This window comes from Montipora capricornis, chromosome 6 (genome assembly GCF_036669925.1).
Source record: "Montipora capricornis isolate CH-2021 chromosome 6, ASM3666992v2, whole genome shotgun sequence".
In the NCBI taxonomy this organism is placed as follows: Eukaryota; Metazoa; Cnidaria; class Anthozoa; order Scleractinia; family Acroporidae; genus Montipora; species Montipora capricornis.
The window spans coordinates 68,516,008-68,539,181 of NC_090888.1; the positions used below are offsets into that span (position 1 = coordinate 68,516,008).

Below are 23,174 nucleotides of genomic sequence, written 5' to 3' on the forward strand. Positions count from 1 at the left end.
AGGTGGTAAGAAAGCTGTCTCACGAATTTCATGTTACTGTTCCTTGTTATTTGCAGGTAGAGCACAAGCGAGAGCAGTTGCTTAGCCATCCACTGGTCACCTTCTTGTTGGATTACAAGTGGCAGAAATTTGGAAAAATTATCTACTATTGGAAACTCTCTATATTCTGTCTTTTCCTCATTTTCTTGACTGCATACACAGTTTTTTCAACGGAAAATAGATCGTGCAACGGAACAGAGAGCATTCCTTCCTACACTGTTGACAGAACGTCTTTTCAGTTCGTTTTGTGGGTCGATGTTGGCCGCATTGTAATACTTTTCCTGGCATCGTGTCACATCGCATTTGAGGTTGGTCATTCATTGTGCGAGCTTTCGCAGGTTTTACAGAGGTTGTTGTAGCTGTCGAATCGGTTTTCACGTATTCAAACATTTCACATATTCATCTAGCTCGACCGAACCACTTGAACTACCCATCATATCATATATATCATATCATATATCTTTATTTACCCTCGGATTTTAGAGTAGCTTGGTGTAGCTAATATCTCCGAGCATTTACCCTCCCAACCATGATACGACACAGAAGACAGACCACAACACCGGGAACTACATGCCCTACTCTTTACGACAAGTGTGCGGGTTCTTTTACGTCCCACAGGATTATGAACATTGAAGAGTTGTGAGACGGGACCTCCGGCTTATCGTCCTTATCCGAGAAGACTAGAGAGTCTAACCATTTGCAGATGTAATTACAAAGGCAGCACTTTCTCCTCAGTTATTTAAAGACCCTGAGTGTTGGTCCGGACGGAGTTGAACTCACGACCTCCCGCGTGACAGCCCGGTGCTCAACCAACCATGGGTCCACCTCAGGGGGAGCCAGTGATATGAGCACCCTCCCCACCCCTGCATAGGTTTCCTTTTTACCTATGTTCCCAGGTAGTGTAATTCTATGTGTTCAGGGTTCGATATCCGGACACAATGGTTGTTTTCCATTTACAAAAAATTTCCGGAAATTTTGGTGGAAATTTCCATCGGGTGAACAATGTGTTCCGTTTAACTCAGGTCCGTTCGCCGCCCAGTGATTGCAATTTTACGCCCCAAAATTAAAAATGTGGCCGTGAATAGCCTGGAAGTGGTAAGACCTTTCAAAACTTGTAAATGGAACACACATTTCCATCGGAAAGTTTCCAACGGGAAAACAGGACTACCTTTTCAGACGTCCCGCTGCTCCCGGAAATTTTCCAATGGAACGAACCAAAGAGTCGTGTTCCATTTACAAACCAACCGGAATTTCCGGAATTTTTTTCTAAATGGTAAACAACCAAGGTCTGTTGGTTCCAACCCATTCCCCAAACGTTTTTCTCCGCGGCTTGAGTGAACGAAATTGCTGTAAACGTCGTAGTTCTTCCAAAGGCGTGTGCCGAGAGGAGAATTACATTAATTGTACTCTGATTTCAAGTTGTAAGTTCTTATTTTTTCTAGTGGTATTTCTTGTATGTTTCAGATATTTCAACTTTTCTACCAGTTTAATCAGTACTTCGTTTGGGAGAACCTTCTGGAATGGTCTGTGTATATTCTCGCCATTGTGTATGTCGCAGACGAGTTTAACTTTGACCTTGTGAATACGTAAGTCGAAAGTCAAAGTTATCGTTGAAGTCTCTTTATGAATAGAAAATCTCCTAAACAAAGCCTTATTGGCTGCTGAAACATACATTTGTCCAGAATTGCAGCTAATGGGCCTTAATGACACGGCAGTCATGTTGAGTGCGGAGGGATCGAAAACTTTTGTTTTTGCCCACCGAAACTCGTTCCCAAACATTTCAACTCGAGGCTCGGGGTACGAAATCTGTTGTCTATGGCCAATATGACCCCGCGCGAATAACATGGACGGCGGTTCTCAGTACCCCTTGCTCTTTTACCCAACTTCAATATCACTGGCGTCTGGAAATACAGACAATTATATAAACGTCACGAAGTTTCCCCTAGGCCCCAAGGGAGTCCTTGAGGTAAGATAATTAGCTGCGTTTACCCTCACGGCAAAAATTGAATAATAGAGGACGTTTTCCGTGTTTCCATAGCGTCATCTGAACACGAGGGGGAGTTGGGAGAATTCAAGACAGTTATGCAAACCCGAGACGCACTACATAACTGTCGAGAATTCTCCCAACTCCCGAGTGTTTACATGAGGCTATGTAAACACGCAAAAAAGTCCTCTGTTGCTTTTATAAATTATTCTCAAAGATAATTCGACAAATGAAGGAAAATGCTGGTTTTGTTTACTTCTTGATTGAAACCGATTTCCTTGAAACACGCTCATATTTCCCATCAGCCAATCAAAACGCGCGTCTGACAACACATAACCAAATTCGTGTGATGTCACAACAGTGTTTCCATACTCTCATCTAAACACAGCTATTGACCAATGAGAGTGCGAAAACCAAAGAGTCCGAAAATGTCAAAACTCGAACTCGGGTTCTTAGCCCTCACCGCAAACAGAACCGTAACCCGAACCCTAACTCATATGACCAGCGAGACACAACTCCCAGTAACCGCAACCTTTTTAGTTCTTAGACCTAATGAGTGTAATTCAGAGCTAAAAAATGGCATCGACCGTTTCAAATGGCGACGACCGTTCTGAGAAATGGCAAGGACCGTTTCAAATAGCAAGGACCGTTTACGAAAGGGAAGCTTCGGCGTCATATGTGGGTCGAGTTTGTTGGTTCTCTTCTCTGCTCCGAGAAGTTTTTCTCCTCGCACTCGAATTTTCTATCTCCTCAGAACCCAAGTTTGATTTCTGTTTATTTGAGTTAAATTGGTTCGATTTCTATGAGCAGTGTTCCCAATTAGTCCCCCAGCCCTGGGAGAATTTACACTCAGTGATTGGTTCAAAGTTCTCGCGCCACTTTTTCAACCAATCAGAAGTGAAACCAAAACCAAACGTGGCTCGCGTGTGCACATTTTCGCGCGCTTTGTGTCGGCTACGTGTAATTACTTCAAGTTTTGATTGGTTTACTGAATTTTTTCCGTCCTTTTTGATTGGCCAAAGTAATTACTTTGGTTTTGGTTTTACAACACTCATTTGGAAACCGCTCTATTATTATTATTGTTATTACAAGGAGAATGCTCTATAGCGATAATTCTTGTGACGTCACCCATTGTTATTAATATGTCAACCAGAACCTAATTGGCGGTTGAAACAATGACTTTTTTTGTTCCGTGGTTGGCAAATTTTGATATCAAAGGAATTGTAACCAAGAAATATAGAGCGTTTTCACATGACGTCACAGCGGCCATGTTGGTGTTCCAAAACAAAGAAGTGGCGGTCATGATGGTGTACCAAACTAATCCTCCTGGAATTGAAACTCTGTTTTTATGCAAATACTTTCTTTTGTTTCAGTAATCCAATATGACTGATGGTCACGCAAGTGAAAACGCTCTATTTCGACGATCAGAGCATCGAAGCTTGTAATCGGAGGGTCGTACTTTAATTTCGACTTAAGCGAAGGAGCAGTTGTTGTTTTTTTCTAGTATCCTCCAGTCGCCATCGAAATAATAAATCTTTTGATCTTTTTTTTTTTCATTATTTCCCAGGTGTGGCAATGAAAAACAAACTATCGGGGCCTTATCCATCTTCTTGGCTTGGATGTCACTCGTTTCGTATATCCAAAAGTTTCCTAAGCTTGGAATATATGTTGTCATGTTTACTAGTATTTTGTATACCTTCCTGAAGTTTTTCCTGATTTACCTATTGTTTATTATCGCTTTTGGGCTCTCGTTTTACACCTTGTTGAACTCCCAGGTAAGAAAACCTATTATTATATAGATACTGATGAAATACTAGGATTTTCAGAACATTACATGGTCGCTTTGGGATACGAATTCGCAGCGAACGAGCGAGAGATACTATCAGCACTCCAGGATAAAATTCGTATCTCCGCGCAGGCCATGTAGTATCCTCTATTTACAATAACTTAAAACAACGTTGTATTGTATACTTTATTTGTAACTAAAGATTAGTAAAAAAGTATACCGTCTCTTAGAGTTTTCAAAATTTCCCAACTTCGCATCTTGAGATTGTTCTCGCAGCTCATTGGTATGCGCATCTGTTGGCTAAAGCCCTGCGCACACTGGAGCTGTCAGCGTGAGCAAGTTCCCCCAGTGTGCGGTAGCGTTTTCAGCGCTTCTTGTCACGCGTGCCGTCGGCGCCGAATATTCAACACCTTGAATAATTTTCGGCAGTGAACGTTTCCTGCAAGTGCCAAGTACATGCCGCCAAATTCACTCGTCATATCTCCAACACTAGTACTATTAAGGCGATAGCTTTTCACTTACGCACACTTGAGGAAAATGCTTACTTGTGCAGAAAAGTATTCAACATGTTGAATATTCGGCGCCGATAGCACCACAGGTAACCCAGGCTCACTGTGTGTGCCACATAGGTAAATATAGAGGACATATGAGGCGAAGTTTAGGTCTGGAAATTGGCAAGAAAATGGAAATAAAAATCGATGAAACTTACCATGTGGTGAGCTGTTGTTGTCTTTAATAAGTACAGGAAGTTTCGGGGAAAATGGTCCCCGTTCACCTTCCTTCATAGTATAGTGACAAGGTAGGAGACGGAAGCCAGCGTAGGGACTCCGATCGACCCAAAACAAGCACGATTTGTTTCGTGAAAATCGAATCCAGTCGCTAAATGAACACGCCAGGCTCTTGGAACATGAATTTCTCTAAACCATGAATCCACTGAAGCATCTCCAGGTAGCAACGCGAAGCCACCAGACTCCGTAAAACTTGTAAGTTAACCTGCTAACATGGCGGCCAGAAAGCGTTGTCCTCGCGAAATGTCCAATTCAAAGTGGCACTGAACTCGGGACGCCTGGTGACGAGGGGAATATATGTCCTCCTGGAGGGAGGGGAGTCCCAGATTGCTCAGTGAGTTTTGTTTTTTTGCAATTTGTGACTCCCCTCCCCTCCAGAACTTATTATACTCGTCACCAGGCGTCCAGAGTTCAGTGCCATTTTGAATTGGACACTTTGCGAGGACAACGCTTTCTGGCCGCCATTTTAGCAGGTTAACTTACAAGTTTTACGGAGTCTGGTGGCTTCGCGTTGCTCCCTGGAGATGCTTCAGTGGATTCATGGTTTAGAGAAATTCATGTTCCACGAGCCTGGCGTGTTCATTTAGCGACTGGATTCGATTTTAACGAAACAAATCGTGCTTGTTTTGGGTCGATCGGAGTCCCTACGCTGGCTTCCGTCTCCTACCTTGTCACTATGCTATGAAGGAAGGTGAACGGGGACCATTTTTCCCGAAACTTCGTGTAGGTATTAAAGACAACAACAGCTCACCACATGGTAAGTTTCATCGATTTTTATTTCCATTTTCTTGCCAATTTCCAGACCTAAACTTCGCCTCATATGTTCTCTATATTTACCTATGTGGCACACACAGTGAGCCTGGGTTATCTGTGATAGCACGTGTGATGAAAAGCACTGAAAACGCCACCGTGGTGGTTCACGAATGAAACTTTGCTAATCTGTTAGCTCTAGTGTGCTCCGGGCTTAACGCTCAAAACATTTGCTTGCAAATCTTTCTAACAGTGATTAATTTGCCTGAACTGATCAGTTTGATAAATTATAAGTTGCAATGCTATAGGGGATGGCTTTTATCTGAATATTCCCATCTTAGGGGCCGTGTACATGAGGGAGGGTGCTGCCAGGTAGTTGGGTGTCCCTTCTCTTTTGTATTATGCTGTTTGTTTTACATTCGAGATAGGGTTCCCTTAAGAATGCAATCCGTCTGTACGCGGCTGAATAAAAATCAGTATGTCGTCTTTCGCATGTATAATAAGCTGCATTTACACGCTGCGATTTTTAAGCTATTGAGTAAATGACGTCGCTTTTCCCGAGATTCAACTTATAAAGGAAACAATGAAGTGATTTTTTTGGTGATAGTAGCACTTTGACAAGTTTTTTTTACCTTTTGTAGTCAATTTGTAAATAGTATAATGCCCTCTGTTAGCAAACCCGTATGTGAATGAAGCCAAATGTAAACCATTACGTCAGCAAAGATGCCCTTATTCGGAATGTCATGTCGTAGCCTTCCCATCTTTGTGCGAGCATAGAGCGGTTTTCAATTGAGTGTCGAAAGTAATTAGTGAATTACTTTGGTTTTGCATTTACTTCGCTCAGTGATTGGTTCAAAGTTTTCGCGCCATTTTTTCAACCAATCAGAAGTGAACTGCACATTTTCCCGCGGTTTGGGTCGGCTAGGTGTAATTACTTCGAGTTTTGATTGGTTTACTGGATTGTCTCCGACCTTTTTGATTGGCCAAAGTAATTACTTTGGTTTTGGTTTTACGACACTCAATTGAAAACTGCTCTAGAGCGCTTTTCAATTGAGTGTCGAAAGTAATTAGCGAATTGCTTTGGTTTTGCATTTACTTCGCTCAGTGATTGGTTCAAAGTTCTCGTGCCATTTTTTCAACCAATCAGAAGTGAAACCAAAACCAATTGTGGCTCGCGTGTGCACATGTTCCCGCGCTTTGTGTCGGCTCCGTGTAATTACTTCGAGTTTTGATTGGTTTACTGGATTGTCTCCGTCCTTTTTGATTGGCCAAAGTAATTACTTTGGTTTTGGTTTTACGACACTCGTTTGAAAACCGCTCTAATGTTGTGATGAGTTATTGGTTTTCAGTAATCGTTCCTTGTCAACTTTTTTATTTGTATTGCAGCCAGGATTTTCCGAGCCCGGCCGTTCTTTTGTGAAGACAGCCGTGATGATGATTGGGGAATTTGATTTTGACGATACTTTTAACTCCGGAGGCGACGTCCCATCAGCCGCGTGGTTCCTTTTCATCGTGTTTGTCATTGTTATGACCATCATCTTGATGAACTTGTTGGTAAAATATCCAATCATGAAATAAAAGTATTTAGTATGTAGTAAAACAGTGGATAACTATAGCGTTGAAGGTGCGCTCTGATTGGCTACTCAAACTCCGCAGATCCCTTTTGCGAATCACTTCCTTACAACTCGCGCGGGATTTGTGGCCGAAAATATTGTAATCGTTGCAGGAGAAAATGAGTCAAATTCATCTTTTTGTGCTATGTTATCTTACAGTTTTACAGTGTTCGACACTTACTTTCTTAGTAATTTGCCCTTTGGGCAACCAGTTTTGTTTTTTTTGGTCGCCCATGTGTTTTTTCAGTTGCCCGCCTTCTAAATACCTGTGGCCCATTAAAACTCAAAGGGGGCTTTAAAATGTGTGTAAGATGGGTTTGACAGACCAACGCGACTCCTGCTGTGTCCGTGGTGTTCTGGTAGCCTTCACGGTTTTGCTTTGATAAGCATACATTTAAGCGATTTTTTTTCTATAAGACATCAAGGGAGATTCCTTTACCATATCTCTCTGAGATAAGGCTGGTTTTGAATTAAATGCCGTTTATCCAATATTATGGTCTTTAAGCCTTTCAAAGCTGGTTGAAATTGCCTGACAAAAGGTAAAATATTCTTGTGCGCTTGTTCGATATCAAAGTATCGTAGCGTATTTGGCCGTGCGGAAACTGGGCTCCATTGTAACAAACATTTTTTTCGCGCGGCTACGAACATGTTCCTTCTTCCAATCTGTTTTGAGGTTTTGCCACTGTAAGTGAAGATGATTTCGTTTTGAAATGCTTTTTTTTTTTCTCTTTTTTGAAATAATCACCTGTGTATTTATACTAAAACAATTATTCGCCTCAGGCGAAGTGATTATCGGTGAATATTCACCGATAATCACTTCGCCTGAGGGGAATAATTGTTAAATAAATGACAGCAAAACGATGTAACATTTTTTTATCGTGTTTGCGGCGACTACGTCATATTACTAGTCACTTCTTCATTGCAAATCAAATCATTCTGCAAAATATTAGTCGACCAAAAATTCTGATTGCCCGATCGGGCAAGTCTTAGAGTTGTTTTACTTGCCCACGGATATATTTCGCTTGCCCCGGCGCGGGCAATCGGGCAAGCGTTAGTGTGGAAAACTGGCTTTATTATATACTAAAACAACTATTCACCTCAATGTCGGTGGCTAGTGGTGAATAGTTGTTAATTAGTGTATACTAAAAAAAGTGGATAGCGCGGGATTTCTGCCCGAAAATATTGTAATCTTTGCAGGAGAAAATGAGTTAAAATCATCTTTTTTGCTATATTATCTCACTGTTTTAGGATATACTAAAACAACTATTTGAAGTGCGGGTTATAGATGAAAGGGAGGAGCCGAGTGAAGCCACCGTTAAAGTCAACGCGAAGGAACGAGGCGAAAGGAATTTGTTCCATCGTCTGCGCGCGCCCCCTTCTCCTTCCTTGGCGTTCAAATTTCTTTGCGCCGATTCCCCTTTGCCCTTTCACTTGTGTCAAATGACTGTTTAAGCTCTCAAGCTATCACTACTAGTGAGATTCCCAATTATTTTCTGATTTGCCATGCTCCCAATGATGTCATTTCCTCGACAAAAAAAATTGTCATAATTAGTCACTTCTCTGGGTGAGTCTTAACATGAACTCACTTTAGTTCAACTTGGGGTAAGTGACTGGCTTCACGTCTCCGATTAATTTCCTTAACCTGCTTCGAAAGAAATTACGTCGATGACTGACTCGGGATTCGACTTATCTTGATTTGATAATCGCCATTTAAAGGCCGGGATCTCTTCAACTTCCTGCTTTGAGTGCAATGAGTGCAATTGAATTGAATTTTATGTTCCTTTCATCTGATTAATGCCAATTCCGAGCACATTCTTTCATACACTGTTCCCTCTTTCCCGGCTTGAGCTTTTTTCTCAGTCTCTTCCAGAAAGACAATGACAATCTCGTTCCCGGGGTCTTCATTGTCGTTGAGAGATCCTGGAAACGAGGTTTAGACAGTGAGACCTATTCTTATGAATAGAGATAGACAAAAAACAAAATAAACAAAATAATTTGTTTGTTGAATCTGACTTGATGTCTGTCTGCTTGTTACTCGTAGATTGGTCTGGCAGTTGATGACATCAAAGGCGTACAAGAACAGGCAGTTCTTGAGCGAAAAGCTATGTTGGTACGAAGTAATTTCGTAATTGTATGAACTTTGTGACTTCGCGTAAAATGGCGGCTAGCAGTGTTGATTTGAAGATATTTGTAACACGCATGCGTATTTGCCTCGTATTGTAACCTGATAGCTTTGCTCGCGCGCACACTTGGAGGAACTATTCACTCGTGCACAAAATAGGCCTTATTCGTATTCTCACGGTTGCACTAGAAACGAGCATGAAGGAGAGGCTGGTGCGAGGGGATTTTTTCAGACGCAAATTATTTTGACCACATTAGCCTTCAACGCATTTTCGTTCCAGTCCAACCGTGAGAATACGAATAAGGTTCTTTATTCATCATGTTGAATGTTCCGTGGCGATGGCACGCGTGAATATTGGCTCGATTTATACTATAGACGGATCATCCGTCCAGTCGAATCATGATCATCTGTCTGGGGCCAGGAACTTCGGCAATTTAGGATAGTTCGTCTGATGATTCGTCTGTTTATAAATACGGCCAAAGAGACAGATTATGCGTCCAGACAAATTATCCACGGAAGTTCGTCTACAAAGACGAACTATCTAAATAGTTCGAAGGGGTAGTTTCTAAAGAAACTGTGGTGCTGCGTCGGTGGGGAAGTAGTATACAAAAATTTGGTTTTATCAACGGAGTTGATAATGTAAATTGGCCACCGTACAGAGATTCTAAAAGCTGACGTTTCGAGCGTTAGCCCTTCGTCAGAGCGAATCGAGGGATTATGGGTTACGTGTAGTTTTTATAGTAGAGTAGGAGCTACGCTATTGGTGGTAACATGGCAACGTGAAAAATAGGAATATATTAGTTAAATGAAAAGCGTTCGTTAATACCGTGAGGATTAAGGGTGCCGATTTGAAAGATGAATTTTTGTTCCAGATTCTTGCGGCTTTCCGTCGTACCTAGATGTAGGGAAAGGCCGCAGATAGCCATGTGTTTTTTGGAGTGGTTAGGCAGATTAAAATGGCGAGCGACTGGCTTGGATGCATCCTTGTCATTCTTCTCAACATCGCGAAGGTGTTCGCGGAATCGGTCACCTAGTCGTCTACCTGTCTCACCAATGTTTAATTTATTGCATAACGTGCAGGTTATGCAATAAATGACATTTGCGGAGGTACATGTGAAACGATCGGTGATCTTAACAGATCGCTTAGGTCCCGATATCTTGCTAGTGTGAATGAAAAGACAAGTTTTGCATCGTGAGCGCGCGCATTTGAAAGTGCCGGGTTGCTCGTTAGTTTTGAGCGCGCTTCTAACTAAAAAGTTGCCTACGTTTTTGTCGCGTTTGAATGAAATAAGTGGAGGTTGCGAAAAGATTCTACCAGTCTCGGGATCATTTTGGAGTAATTTAAAATTACTAAGAATGATGCTTTTGACTGCGTGATTATGAGGATGGAAAGTGAGGGTGAATGGAATTCTGTCATTCTTATCTTTTTGTGACGTTTGTAGTGATGACTGTCGATCAAATTGTTGGGCGCGATGATGGCCCGCTTTGACCACAGAGACAGGATAGCCACGTTTTTCGAAGAACTGGCACATCTCCTCTGATTTGATGGAAAAATCGGAGTCATCACTACATAGACGTCGAAGTCTAAGAAATTGAGAATAAGGGATGGAGTTCTTGACATGTGATGGATGTGACGATGAATACAACAAATAACTGTGTGAATCAGTAGGTTTGTAGTGCACACTAGTACATAGCACGTTGCCTCTAATAGAAACGTTGATATCTAGAAAAGCCAATGAAGTTTCCGAAATTTCCCAGGTATATTTAAGAGCCGGATGAAAAGAGTTGACGGAGGTTATAAATTGATCGAGTTCTTCTCTGCTGGATGAAATAGCGCCGATGCAGTCGTCGATGTAACGGCCGTAGAGTTCAGGTTTGGGGCCGTTGTACTGACTAAAAAATTGGTGTTCAACATATCGTACAAAAAGATTGGCATAGCTAGGTCCCATTCTTGTGCCCATCGCTACACCATTAATTTGTTAGTAATAGTTGCCGGCGAATGAAAAACAATTAAGCGTTAAAACTAGTTCGGCAAGGCGGAGGAGCGTTTCCGAGCTAGGTTCTTTGACAGTGCGTTGATCGAAAAAGTGTTTAAGTGCTTGAAGACCTTCGCTATTAGGAATGACTGTGTATAGAGATGTAATGTCCATGGTGAAAATAAGTTTGTCTTGGCCGGAGAAATTGAAATCGCGGAAAATTTGTAGTGCGTGTGTACTGTCTTTAATGTATGATGGCAAAGATTTGACGATAGGCGTCATAATCCTGTCTAAGTAGCTAGAAATGAGTTCGGTGGGGCAACTACAGGCAGAAACGATAGGGCGACCTGGGTTGTTGGGTTTGTGAATTTTAGGCAAGAAGTAAATGCACGAAGTTCTAGGGGTGTTGATGATGAGATTAGTGGCAGTGTCCGGTAATTCTTGATTAACTATAAGATTTTGAATGGTGTCTTTGACAAGTTTTTGATTGTTGGAAGTGAGATCTTTAGGGATTTTGGCATAAAACGAGGTATCCGAAAGTTGCCGCAAAGCTTCTTTTTGGTAAAGGTCGGACCGCCAAACAACTACCGCGCCGCCTTTGTCGGCCGATTTGACAACTATGTCGTTGCGTTTACTAAGATTTTTAAGCGCCGCCCACTCTTCCGAGGAAAGGTTGGAAAATTTAGTGTTGCGATTGAATTTAAGTTTGTAAATGTCGTGACGGCATTTTTTGGTGAAAAAATCTAAAGAGGCAAATTGTCCCTCTGGGGGAGTCCATTTGGATATGCGAACTAGAAGTGTTTCAAAAATATCTTTATGAGAAGTGTCCGAATCATGCTCTTTGTCGTGAAAAAAGGCTTTTAGCTGAACGCGGCGAAGGAATTTTTCGACATCTTGCTTAATAGAAAATTCGTTGGTGCGTTTGGTAATAGGGACAAAATTTAGGCCCTTACTGAGAACAGATTTCTCTGAGTCAGTAAGCGGAAGATTTTCTGGAATTGTAATTACGGTATTATGGCTATGCAATGTAGTGTCATCGGTAATTTGCGGACCTATTAATTGTTGAAGTTTAAGAGTCTTGGTTTGGTGTAAATGGTCAAACAGTCCAGAATTAAGTTGTCGGATTTTAGCGCGAATCGATTGTACTAAAATTGCTGGACAGATTTTGGAAACTTCGGAGCGACAATGAAGAATTTGTTTGTCAAGTGCGATTCGTTTTTGGCACATAGCTCTAATTGTGATCCTCATAATATTACGTGAAAAAGAATTTTGCGCACATCGAATTTGGTGAAGATACTGATTTGAGTGAGAGAATGTAGCCGGATGAAAGTTCGAGCGAAAACCTTTAGGAATGACTTTAGAATTGAGGCAACGGCCGATGAAGTTGATGTGACTACAAAACCTAGTTTTGGCGAAAATGAGAGTGGCTAAACGGAAAGCTAAGTTACTGCTAAGTGTGGGAAAAGGAAAAAGATAACTTACGATTTCCTGGCGTAGCTCCTTGGTGAGTTTCTTCAAGCTTGGCATCTTTGGCAATTTTGGCAATCTTGGCAATTTTGTCCCTATTACCAAACGCACCAACGAATTTTCTATTAAGCAAGATGTCGAAAAATTCCTTCGCCGCGTTCAGCTAAAAGCCTTTTTTCACGACAAAGAGCATGATTCGGACACTTCTCATAAAGATATTTTTGAAACACTTCTACTTCGCATATCCAAATGGACTCCCCCAGAGGGACAATTTGCCTCTTTAGATTTTTTCACCAAAAAATGCCGTCACGACATTCACAAACTTAAATTCAATCGCAACACTAAATTTTCCAACCTTTCCTCGGAAGAGTGGGCGGCGCTTAAAAATCTTAGTAAACGCAACGACATAGTTGTCAAATCGGCCGACAAAGGCGACGCGGTAGTTGTTTGGCGGTCCGACCTTTACCAAAAAGAAGCTTTGCGGCAACTTTCGGATACCTCGTTTTATGCCAAAATCCCTAAAGATCTCACTTCCAACAATCAAAAACTTGTCAAAGACACCATTCAAAATCTTATAGTTAATCAAGAATTACCGGACACTGCCACTAATCTCATCATCAACACCCCTAGAACTTCGTGCATTTACTTCTTGCCTAAAATTCACAAACCCAACAACCCAGGTCGCCCTATCGTTTCTGCCTGTAGTTGCCCCACCGAACTCATTTCTAGCTACTTAGACAGGATTATGACGCCTATCGTCAAATCTTTGCCATCATACATTAAAGACAGTACACACGCACCACAAATTTTCCGCGATTTCAATTTCTCCGGCCAAGACAAACTTATTTTCACCATGGACATTACATCTCTATACACAGTCATTCCTAATAGCGAAGGTCTTCAAGCACTTAAACACTTTTTCGATCAACGCACTGTCAAAGATTTGGTTTTATCAACGGAGTTGATAATGTAAATTGGCCACCGTACAGAGATTCTGAAAGCTGACGTTTCGAGCGTTAGCCCTTCGTCGACGTTTCTTCGCGTTAGCCCTTCGTCAGAGCGAATCCTTCTGACGAAGGGCTAACGCTCGAAACGTCAGCTTTTAGAATCACTGTACGGTGGCCAATTTACATTATCAACTCCGTTGATAAAACCAAATTTTTGTATACTACTTCCCCACCGACGCAGCACCACAGTTTCTTTAGAAACTACCCCTTCATGCACTGTCAAAGAACCTAGCTCGGAAACGCTCCTCCGCCTTGCCGAACTAGTTTTAACGCTTAATTGTTTTTCATTCGCCGGCAACTATTACTAACAAATTAATGGTGTAGCGATGGGCACAAGAATGGGACCTAGCTATGCCAATCTTTTTGTACGATATGTTGAACACCAATTTTTTAGTCAGTACAACGGCCCCAAACCTGAACTCTACGGCCGTTACATCGACGACTGCATCGGCGCTATTTCATCCAGCAGAGAAGAACTCGATCAATTTATAACCTCCGTCAACTCTTTTCATCCGGCTCTTAAATATACCTGGGAAATTTCGGAAACTTCATTGGCTTTTCTAGATATCAACGTTTCTATTAGAGGCAACGTGCTATGTACTAGTGTGCACTACAAACCTACTGATTCACACAGTTATTTGTTGTATTCATCGTCACATCCATCACATGTCAAGAACTCCATCCCTTATTCTCAATTTCTTAGACTTCGACGTCTATGTAGTGATGACTCCGATTTTTCCATCAAATCAGAGGAGATGTGCCAGTTCTTCGAAAAACGTGGCTATCCTGTCTCTGTGGTCAAAGCGGGCCATCATCGCGCCCAACAATTTGATCGACAGTCATCACTACAAACGTCACAAAAAGATAAGAATGACAGAATTCCATTCACCCTCACTTTCCATCCTCATAATCACGCAGTCAAAAGCATCATTCTTAGTAATTTTAAATTACTCCAAAATGATCCCGAGACTGGTAGAATCTTTTCGCAACCTCCACATATTTCATTCAAACGCGACAAAAACGTAGGCAACTTTTTAGTTAGAAGCGCGCTCAAAACTAACGATCAACCCGGCACTTTCAAATGCGCGCGCTCACGATGCAAAACTTGTCTTTTCATTCACACTAGCAAGATATCGGGACCTAAGCGATCTGTTAAGATCACCGATCGTTTCACATGTACCTCCGCAAATGTCATTTATTGCATAACCTGCACGTTATGCAATAAATTAAACATTGGTGAGACAGGTAGACGACTAGGTGACCGATTCCGCGAACACCTTCGCGATGTTGAGAAGAATGACAAGGATGCATCCAAGCCAGTCGCTCGCCATTTTAATCTGCCTAACCACTCCAAAAAACACATGGCTATCTGCGGCCTTTCCCTACATCTAGGTACGACGGAAAGCCGCAAGAATCTGGAACAAAAATTCATCTTTCAAATCGGCACCCTTAATCCTCACGGTATTAACGAACGCTTTTCATTTAACTAATATATTCCTATTTTTCACGTTGCCATGTTACCACCAATAGCGTAGCTCCTACTCTACTATAAAAACTACACGTAACCCATAATCCCTCGATTCGCTCTGACGAAGGGCTAACGCTCGAAACGTCAGCTTTTAGAATCTCTGTACGGTGGCCAATTTACATTATCAACTCCGTTGATAAAACCAAATTTTTGTATCTAAATAGTTCGACTGGACGGATGATTCGTCTGCGTGCCCGTATTTATACACAGACGGATTATCGGACGAATTGCCGTTCTCTGCCCAAGTTCGTCCCAGACGGGTGATTCGTCTTTGGTATACATCCGGCCATTAGCGTTCAAAACACCACCGCACACTGGGGGATCTTGCTTACGCCAACAGTCACGAGTAAAATTTGCTAAGCTGATAGCTCTAGTTTGCGGTGGGCTTTAAACGGCACTCAAATAACTTTCAACTTTTATTGTGTACGTGCACTATTTACACTATTTGCTCAATTAACTATAACATCTGTAATAAAAATAAATAAATAGAAAGAAAAGTGATCTAATGCAGCCAAAAAATTGTTTTGTAATATACTCAAGATAAAACACATAAGTGTTGCCGCTCGAGTGCAACGTTTTACAAACAGACCTTTCAGTCCAAAAATCTTGCCTTATTACTATCTCAGGTTGATTTAGCAATGGACGTGGAGAAAGCTTTACCAAGAAGAATCAGGAAACGGCTTCTGCCAGACAAAGAAACAGTTCGACCAAACAAGTATAGTGGATACAAACGCTTGTTGTACGGTGCGGCTATAACTGCAGATGACATCAAAAGGGCTCTCAAGCCGAACAAGGTGAGTTTGAGTTGTAAAGAGTGCCATAGTCACAATTGCGTCGTTATTCCGTTAAGACAGAAGATTGAACGCATGCAGGGTTCTTACCAAATTGTTCACTTGCGTGATGCTGGTGCTGGCTGAAGTTGTTCAAAGGTAACTTCGTTCCCAGTGTCTCTTATCTTCCTGTCCCCTGAAGATGAGAAACCCTGGGAAAGAGGTTGGTAGGTGTTATTCGCTGGATATATGACTATCCAATCGAAAAAGGAAAGGAAAGGAATTTTATTTAAATGTCTAGTCGTTCTAGCGTTGGAGCGCTAATTGAGGACGCTGTTAACTGAAATTAACAATTAACGGAAATCAAGTTAAATTTTGGTTTTGAGGAGAGGGGAAAACCGGAGTACCCGGAGAAAAACCTCTCGGTGCAGAGTAGAGAACCAACAAACTCAACCCACATATGACGCAGAGTCTGCGAATTGAACGCTCACATGGTTTACATGGGTCAGGAGCCCATGATTAGGAGCTTGCCTCCCCCATACAAGCCCTATGAATCAACCTTTGCCCGTATCTTTCTATTTTTAGAACGCCACGAGTTGTTTGGCACTGCATGCACTGAATAAAGTCATTGTCTAACGAAGACAAAAAAAGCAAAAACAATGCACACAAATTGTGCGAATTGATGTAAATTGATATAAATGTGAGTCTCCTGCTGAAGGGTTGGTTCTAAAAATAGAAAAATACGGGCAAAGGTTGACTCAAGGATATAATGCATTGGGAGGCTCCTAGTCATGGGCTCCTGCATGGGTAGAATATAGCACTTCGCATTACCCTCAAAATAGTCAATTCTGTCGAAATATAAGTGTTACACGGCCAGCATTTGCAAAAACGTAACCCTTCCTTGTACTTGTACATATCATCTTAAATTCCTACGACCTGCTCCCGTCTGACCTTGTAGCTCAGTCGGTAGAGCAGCGGTGATTAACCCGAAGGTCGTGGGTTGAATTCCCACCCTGGTCACAGTTTTTCTCTGTCCTTGTGTGGGCCGAATGCTATTAGTAGGGCTAACGCTGACATGCTCTACATGGGTAGAATATAGCACTTCACATTACGCTCAAAATAGTAAATTCAGTTGTATTAAACCGGCTTTTACATTTTGCAGTTTCGTCGGTCAGCGATTGGTTTGAAAAGCCCTGACAGCATGCTCAACCAATCAGAGACAAAAGCAAAACCAGTTGTGACGTGCTTGGGCATGTTTTCCCGTTCTTTGCACCCGTTGAATTTCCTTGTTGTTATTGGCTCATTTCATTTTAATCTGTTGTCACAGCCTCGTTCCCAGGGTCCCTGGACAAGAACATGAGCGACCCTGGGAACGAGGTTGCTGTTGGCCAACGCTGACACTTAAGTTTTCTTTTGACGAAAGTCGACTGGAAGCCTCTGTCTGGTTTCCCTTCTCAACCTATTTAACTCCCTTCTTTGGTTTCTTGATTAGACATCCCTTGAAAGGGTAAACGATAGAACCGAGCAGCTGATGGACACTGTAGAGGGACTAAAAAACCGCCTTAAGACAATGCAGTTTAATCAGGAACAACTGCATAAAATGCTGTGTGGAGTCGTTAAACACCTGGAAGCCATTGTGGAAGGAGACGACGATAAAGATGACCAGCTGTTCTAGTCCCGTGTTTTTTCATGCCACGGCTGGTCGGTAAGGCAGACCGGCCTTCAATAAGCAGCTATAAGCCGTTGATCAGACTGAACGCACTCATCATTTCATCATTCAGTATTTAACTCAGTCCCGCTGTTAAATCAACTTCTACGGTGCTAGTAATCACAATATAACCTGGTTCGTTTCCAGTTTCCTCTCATAAGGTCAAAAATGACCAAGGCAACGAACGCGCCACAATTTTGCATATTTAATTGACAGAAACAACGGGTTGCACGCACCGCATGTGCGATTTACATTGTACAGATTTACATTGTACAGAAGAAAGTTTGAATTTTGTGAGGAGGTATATCCTTGCTAGAAACTGAAAAGTAACCGTTTTAAACTCGTTTCTAAGACCGAAACACTGTAGAGAAGGGGTGCTTACCATCTAGCCAAGAATTCCGGAAATTTCGGTTAAATGTTAAATGGAACAGTATTTTCCGGAAAATCCGTTTGGAAAATGTGGAGGACCTTCACAACTTTCTTATGTACTCTTGAACTTTTGTCTTGATATTTTGGAGTTTTGTCATAGTGTACTGTGGCAACATTATTGTGTGGTGTGGTTTTTACATTATGTGGCAAGGTTTTGTCATTATGTGACGAGGTTTGCTGGTTACGTGTTGTGTTACCATCATGATGACGTGCTGTGTTTATAATCACATAAAGGGAGGAACTCGACGTCATAAAAGAACGTCACTGCATGAAATGTAAACACGGCACGTCAAAACAAGACCTCAACACACCATGATGGAAACACAACACGTAATCATCAAACTTCGTCACGTAATGACAAAACCTCGCCGTATAATGACAAAACCACACCACAAGAGAAAACTTCAAGACCAAAAGAATAAAGATTACATAAGAAAGTTATGGCAGTTCCATAGGTACTCCTGATTTTCCCGGATCGGAACGGAATTTCGGAAATCCCTGTGCGTTTTACGATTCGTGCGTTTTACGATTCTTCCGTTTCCAGGCTCTATTTCACGCGAAATCGAGCCATGAGAGAAGGTAAGGCCTGAAAACCAAGCTTTTCATGGTATAAAGTGCAATTTCGTCCGGTTGGGCAGTGCACTTGGAAAATCGCTCACTTTCCAACAAATGGTAAGCACCTAACTTCTCAATTTAACGGGATCTCTTTCTGTCATTCAAGTGGCGTGCAATTGTTCTATAAAGATTGAAATAACTGGTTCCCGTGCAATGATCGGGAGATGTCTAAGGTAATTTTGAGCCCAAGCGCGAATTTCTGCGTAGTGAGCAACATTATCATCTGAATTTAAAATAAATATACTGTTCAAATGAAATGTTTTTGGCGTTCCTGGTTTTTTACCATAATGCATCGCGCTTGTGACCAGAATGCATTGCTCTGATGAGGAGCCTCAGAAAGCACAGTGACGAACGTTTATCGACCTGTTAGTCGTAAATATTTTGAAACTTGCAATCTGTCTCACGCTTTGACAACTTTAAAACATTTATCCTGCTTTTTCACCGTTTTACAAGTACTTGACCTTTTTTCGACGAGGTCCCATGATTTATGAGTCAAATGGTCAATGAGTCAATGAGACTCAGTCAATATAGCAGTAATTTATTGATTAAGCCTAAGCCTTCGTTTCAGTGATTAGGCCTAAGCACTCTCTGAAATTTTAGCTTTCATTTTATGGGTTAGGGTAACTGCACTAACTCATTGACTCATTGACTCCTGACTCATGACTCATTAACTCATAAATACTTGATACTCTTTTTCGACATAACCCGGGACGCCATTTTGTTATGAGTCGATTCCAAATGCATAATGCATAGTTCATCTTTTCATCTTTTGGACATGCAAACAGAACATGTTTAAAAATTAGGCAATGAAATAGCCATCCGCAATCTTAATTCAATAGTAGTGGTAAATGTTACATACGGACTCAGAATGAGATTCTCATACATCAATGCTTTCTTGACAAAAGTTTTCGGATTCCATAAGCGCGAAATACCTCATTTCGCGTGAGACTCGATTCGAGTGTGTTTATATCATGACGGGCAGAAAATGCACTTTATTTTTGCTTCCTTTATTCTTTTACAAAGACGAAAATAATATCTAGTCCCTCAACAATTTGTCAGTATCACCTAAATGCTCTTAATAGAAGCTGCAGGACGTTCAAATTCAGCGAATCCTGCCTCTTTCCTCAAGTTGCTGTGAGGTGGTCACATTGTCGGCCCAGCTCTCTGTATTTCCAGTGCTTCTGATGTCAATTACTGCGGTACTGATTTGACTTTTGCCCGGTAAAAGGTTACGCAGCGACGGCACCAGTCCTCGACTCTCGATGTGTGCGAGCGAATCATTTTCAATGGAAGTCGTATCGATAATCCGAATTTTCGGCTCCAGGAATTCGGTTGCTGTGTATTTTGGCTCGCACCAGTTCGGCGGAATAAACACAATGTTTGTCTTGGATCTGGGAGCTAGTTCCCAAGACTCTACTTTTTCGGATTCAAAATCTGGTTCGTCGTCCATGTATTCGCGTTCAAATTTCAGTTCGGATACTAAGCTTGGAATGTCGCGGCCCAGACTCATGTCCTCGAGGTCAATAGGATCAATAGGGTGTCCCATGTAGACACCCGCGGGCATCTCACTGAGTACGGGCTGAGCCCATTTACACTTTCCACCAATTGGCAAGAAATTTATGTCGTCCAGTGGCCCACGCTTTGACTTTTGAACTGAAGTTCGAGCGATCGGAGGGGCAATTTTGCAAAATCGTTCTTCCCGTTTGATTTTCTGTTCGCTGTCTTCGAGATCGGGCTCTACCTCTTCTAATGCCTTTTCGCTAGGTTTGCTTTCTTGCAATATTTGCTTAGCTGCTCTTTTAGCAATAAGCCTCTCCGTAGCTTTTCTTATTTCAATCATACGTCGACATTTTTCGCATTTTCCTGGAATACCCTCGCATTGGTGTCTCTTGACATACCCCTGGACTGGCGTACCGAGTGCTTTCCAGTGAAGAGACTTCAGAGGCCGGTCATCGTCTTCTTTCGCAGACGAGATTTTATCCTTTTGCTGTGGTTCCATTGGTTTCATCTCCTTAACAGCAATAACCTTTGTATTGGGGAAACTATCTGTAGAAGCAGGCAGTACCGGCTTGTTGTTTAATTCCGCGCGAATCTTTTGTAGATTAGCAACACAGGATAATCTGTGTGGTTCCTGAATTTCCATCGCTGCCGTTCCCTCGACTGAACAAGGATCAAGCATAGAGTCTAAAACAGCTTTCTGGGCCTTTTCTTTTTCGGGGGTCATGCTCTTGCGTGGGTGTCCTGTGCTTCCGATAAGTCTGCGAAGGACTGATGATTCTACATTTTGATTTGCTATACTTGGGAACATGTTGAAACCCTTCAAGCTATCAGAGGACGTTTTAGTCTTGTAAACATTAACGGCAGCTATTTGTATGAACTCGAATCTCGAAATAAGTAAATAAATAAACTAATTAACACGTAACAAAGAAAATATGGATAGAGTTGTAGAGCGCGCGCTCTCGTCAAGCTAACTGATTCGTATAGATTTTGAACGTTCGGAAAAAAGGGTTGAAAAAACAATTCTTTTAATGCGAGCAAATAACCGTCCCCAGTCCCCACCCACTTCAGATAGGCTAAGAGAATGGGCCACTTAGGCCCGATAGAAATGCGAGACGGAAATGCTTTGCAGTCAGGCGACATACAGTATAGTGGAACTCGTAAAAGAACGTTTTTTATGGAGCAAAATAAAGCAACAGACGTCTTCTACGTAGCCAAAGTCCAAAAACGGGCGGATTTTGTGTGATGTCATTTCCAGGTTTTACCCACAGGAAACATAATACTAATTCTACCCCTGCCACCACCACTACTGTTACCTGAGAGTCAAATAAGGAGAAGGACACCTTTAATCCATTCACTCCTCGGAGTGAGACTTGATAGATTTTACTCTGTGTAAACGCCAGACGATTTTACTCTGTGTAAACGCCAGACGATTTTACTCTGTGTAAACGCCAGAAGATTTTACTCTGTCTAAACGCCAGACGATTTTACTTTGTCTAACGCCAGAAGATTTTATTCTGTGTAAACGCCTGAAGATTTTCCTCTGTGTAAACGCCAGACGATTTTACTCGTGAATGGGGGGCGGTTGTAGCCTGCGAACGCAGACGTATTTCAGGTGGTAACAACCGCCTGAAATACGTCTCCCTTCGCAGGCTAGGGTGGTTTTTGAGTCAATAGCGAGGTTTCTCTTGACGTCAATCATTGTTATTAATAAGCCAACCAGAACCTAATTGGTTGTTGAAACAATGACTTCTTTTGTTCCGTGGTTGGCAAATTTGAATATCAAAAGAAAGGTGACGTCAATGTTTGTAAACAAGAAATATATATCTCTATGGGTTAAAAACCCCTACATCCACTCAAAAACTATGTTTTCGAAACGCCACTTAATTAATTGAATATACTAGCTTAGAGCTATCGTAAGTATTTTGCGATTATTTCGCCTTGTCCTCATTGTGCAATACGGGCGAACTCTGCCATTAGGGATTTTATGAAACGACGACGGCTACAGCAACGACAACGCCAAAAAGGAGTAATATTATTTGGTAATCCCTTGAAAATGACGTACTATCCAGGTTTCTGTCAAACTTGGCACGGTTGATATTCATGCACAGGACATTTAAAAAAATACAGAAAAAAATGGCGTCACCGCGCTTGTTTTCTAGCTGGATGCCTTTTATTTCAAGTTATTTTTCCGAATTACGCGAGAAGCGTTCGCAACTTGATCAACCGGGAAAATTGTTGTTATATAGCAAAAGCTACTGAATATTACTGAAAACGTGAGTCTACTTGTTTGTCCGAGCCAAAATCTTTCAGTAAAGTGATTTCAAATTGCTCGATCTTGCAAAAAACTTGCAAGCAAATTAGACCGCTATATCATCACCTCGCCTTAAGTGTCTGGCTTCAAATGCTGTTTTTATGTCATTTAGAGTATAGATACTACAACTTCTAATATCCAACTTTTTTCTGCTTTAAAAAATGTTTTCCGTGTACCTATTACGAGTACATAACACCATTAAAAAGAGTGGGTCACCGTGCTCGCTTAGGAGAAAATAGCCATTCCTTGACAAATTTTAAAAGCTAGGCGTCAGTGAAAATCCGCCATTTTGTCAATGAACGCGAGCTAATGCGCGCATGCGCAGTAGGGTTTGCGCAATACAAATCCAGGGAATCACATGATCACATGCGTCACATGCGGCACGCATTTTTGAGCATTTCTCTCCCGTACTCGTCAAAGCAACTACGTGAAATGACCAAATTTAAGGTTTTGACGACAACTTGGACAAACTACAGTGAATCTTTCAGTCCCGCTCTTTGCTTTAAATCCGTCCGTACCAATCCAGTTTTTGGACACTTCGCCCATATTGTATAATATAAACAAGATGCAATGATCATGAAATACTTAGTGTAGCTCAAACTCATATTTTGAAGCGACGTAGTCGTCGTGGTGTCTTAAACTTCCTATTATGGGACGGGTACAAACGTTTTTTCAAGTGAAGATAGAAAATGAACTTTCCATCGTTGTATGTTCACGATGTCGTCAAAACCTAAAATTTGTATTTTCGCGTTAAATGCGTGCTGCACGATTATTTTTCTTC

General features: G+C 41.7%; 1 protein-coding gene across 1 annotated transcript in view; it reads left to right on the plus strand.

Moving 5' to 3' along the window:
* The window catches only part of LOC138053010 (transient receptor potential cation channel subfamily A member 1 homolog), a 56,893-nt gene extending 38,054 nt beyond the window's left edge, over positions 1 to 18,839 (plus strand). Inside the window, exons 15-21 of the mRNA XM_068899683.1 lie at positions 57 to 347; positions 1,504 to 1,625; positions 3,591 to 3,798; positions 6,734 to 6,901; positions 9,002 to 9,070; positions 15,687 to 15,854; positions 17,323 to 18,839. Coding sequence (XP_068755784.1) covers positions 57 to 347; positions 1,504 to 1,625; positions 3,591 to 3,798; positions 6,734 to 6,901; positions 9,002 to 9,070; positions 15,687 to 15,854; positions 17,323 to 17,505 — 1,209 coding nt within the window. The 3' untranslated portion in view covers positions 17,506 to 18,839. The remainder of the gene's footprint in view (positions 1 to 56; positions 348 to 1,503; positions 1,626 to 3,590; positions 3,799 to 6,733; positions 6,902 to 9,001; positions 9,071 to 15,686; positions 15,855 to 17,322) is intronic.
* Positions 18,840 to 23,174: the final 4,335 nt, after the last annotated feature.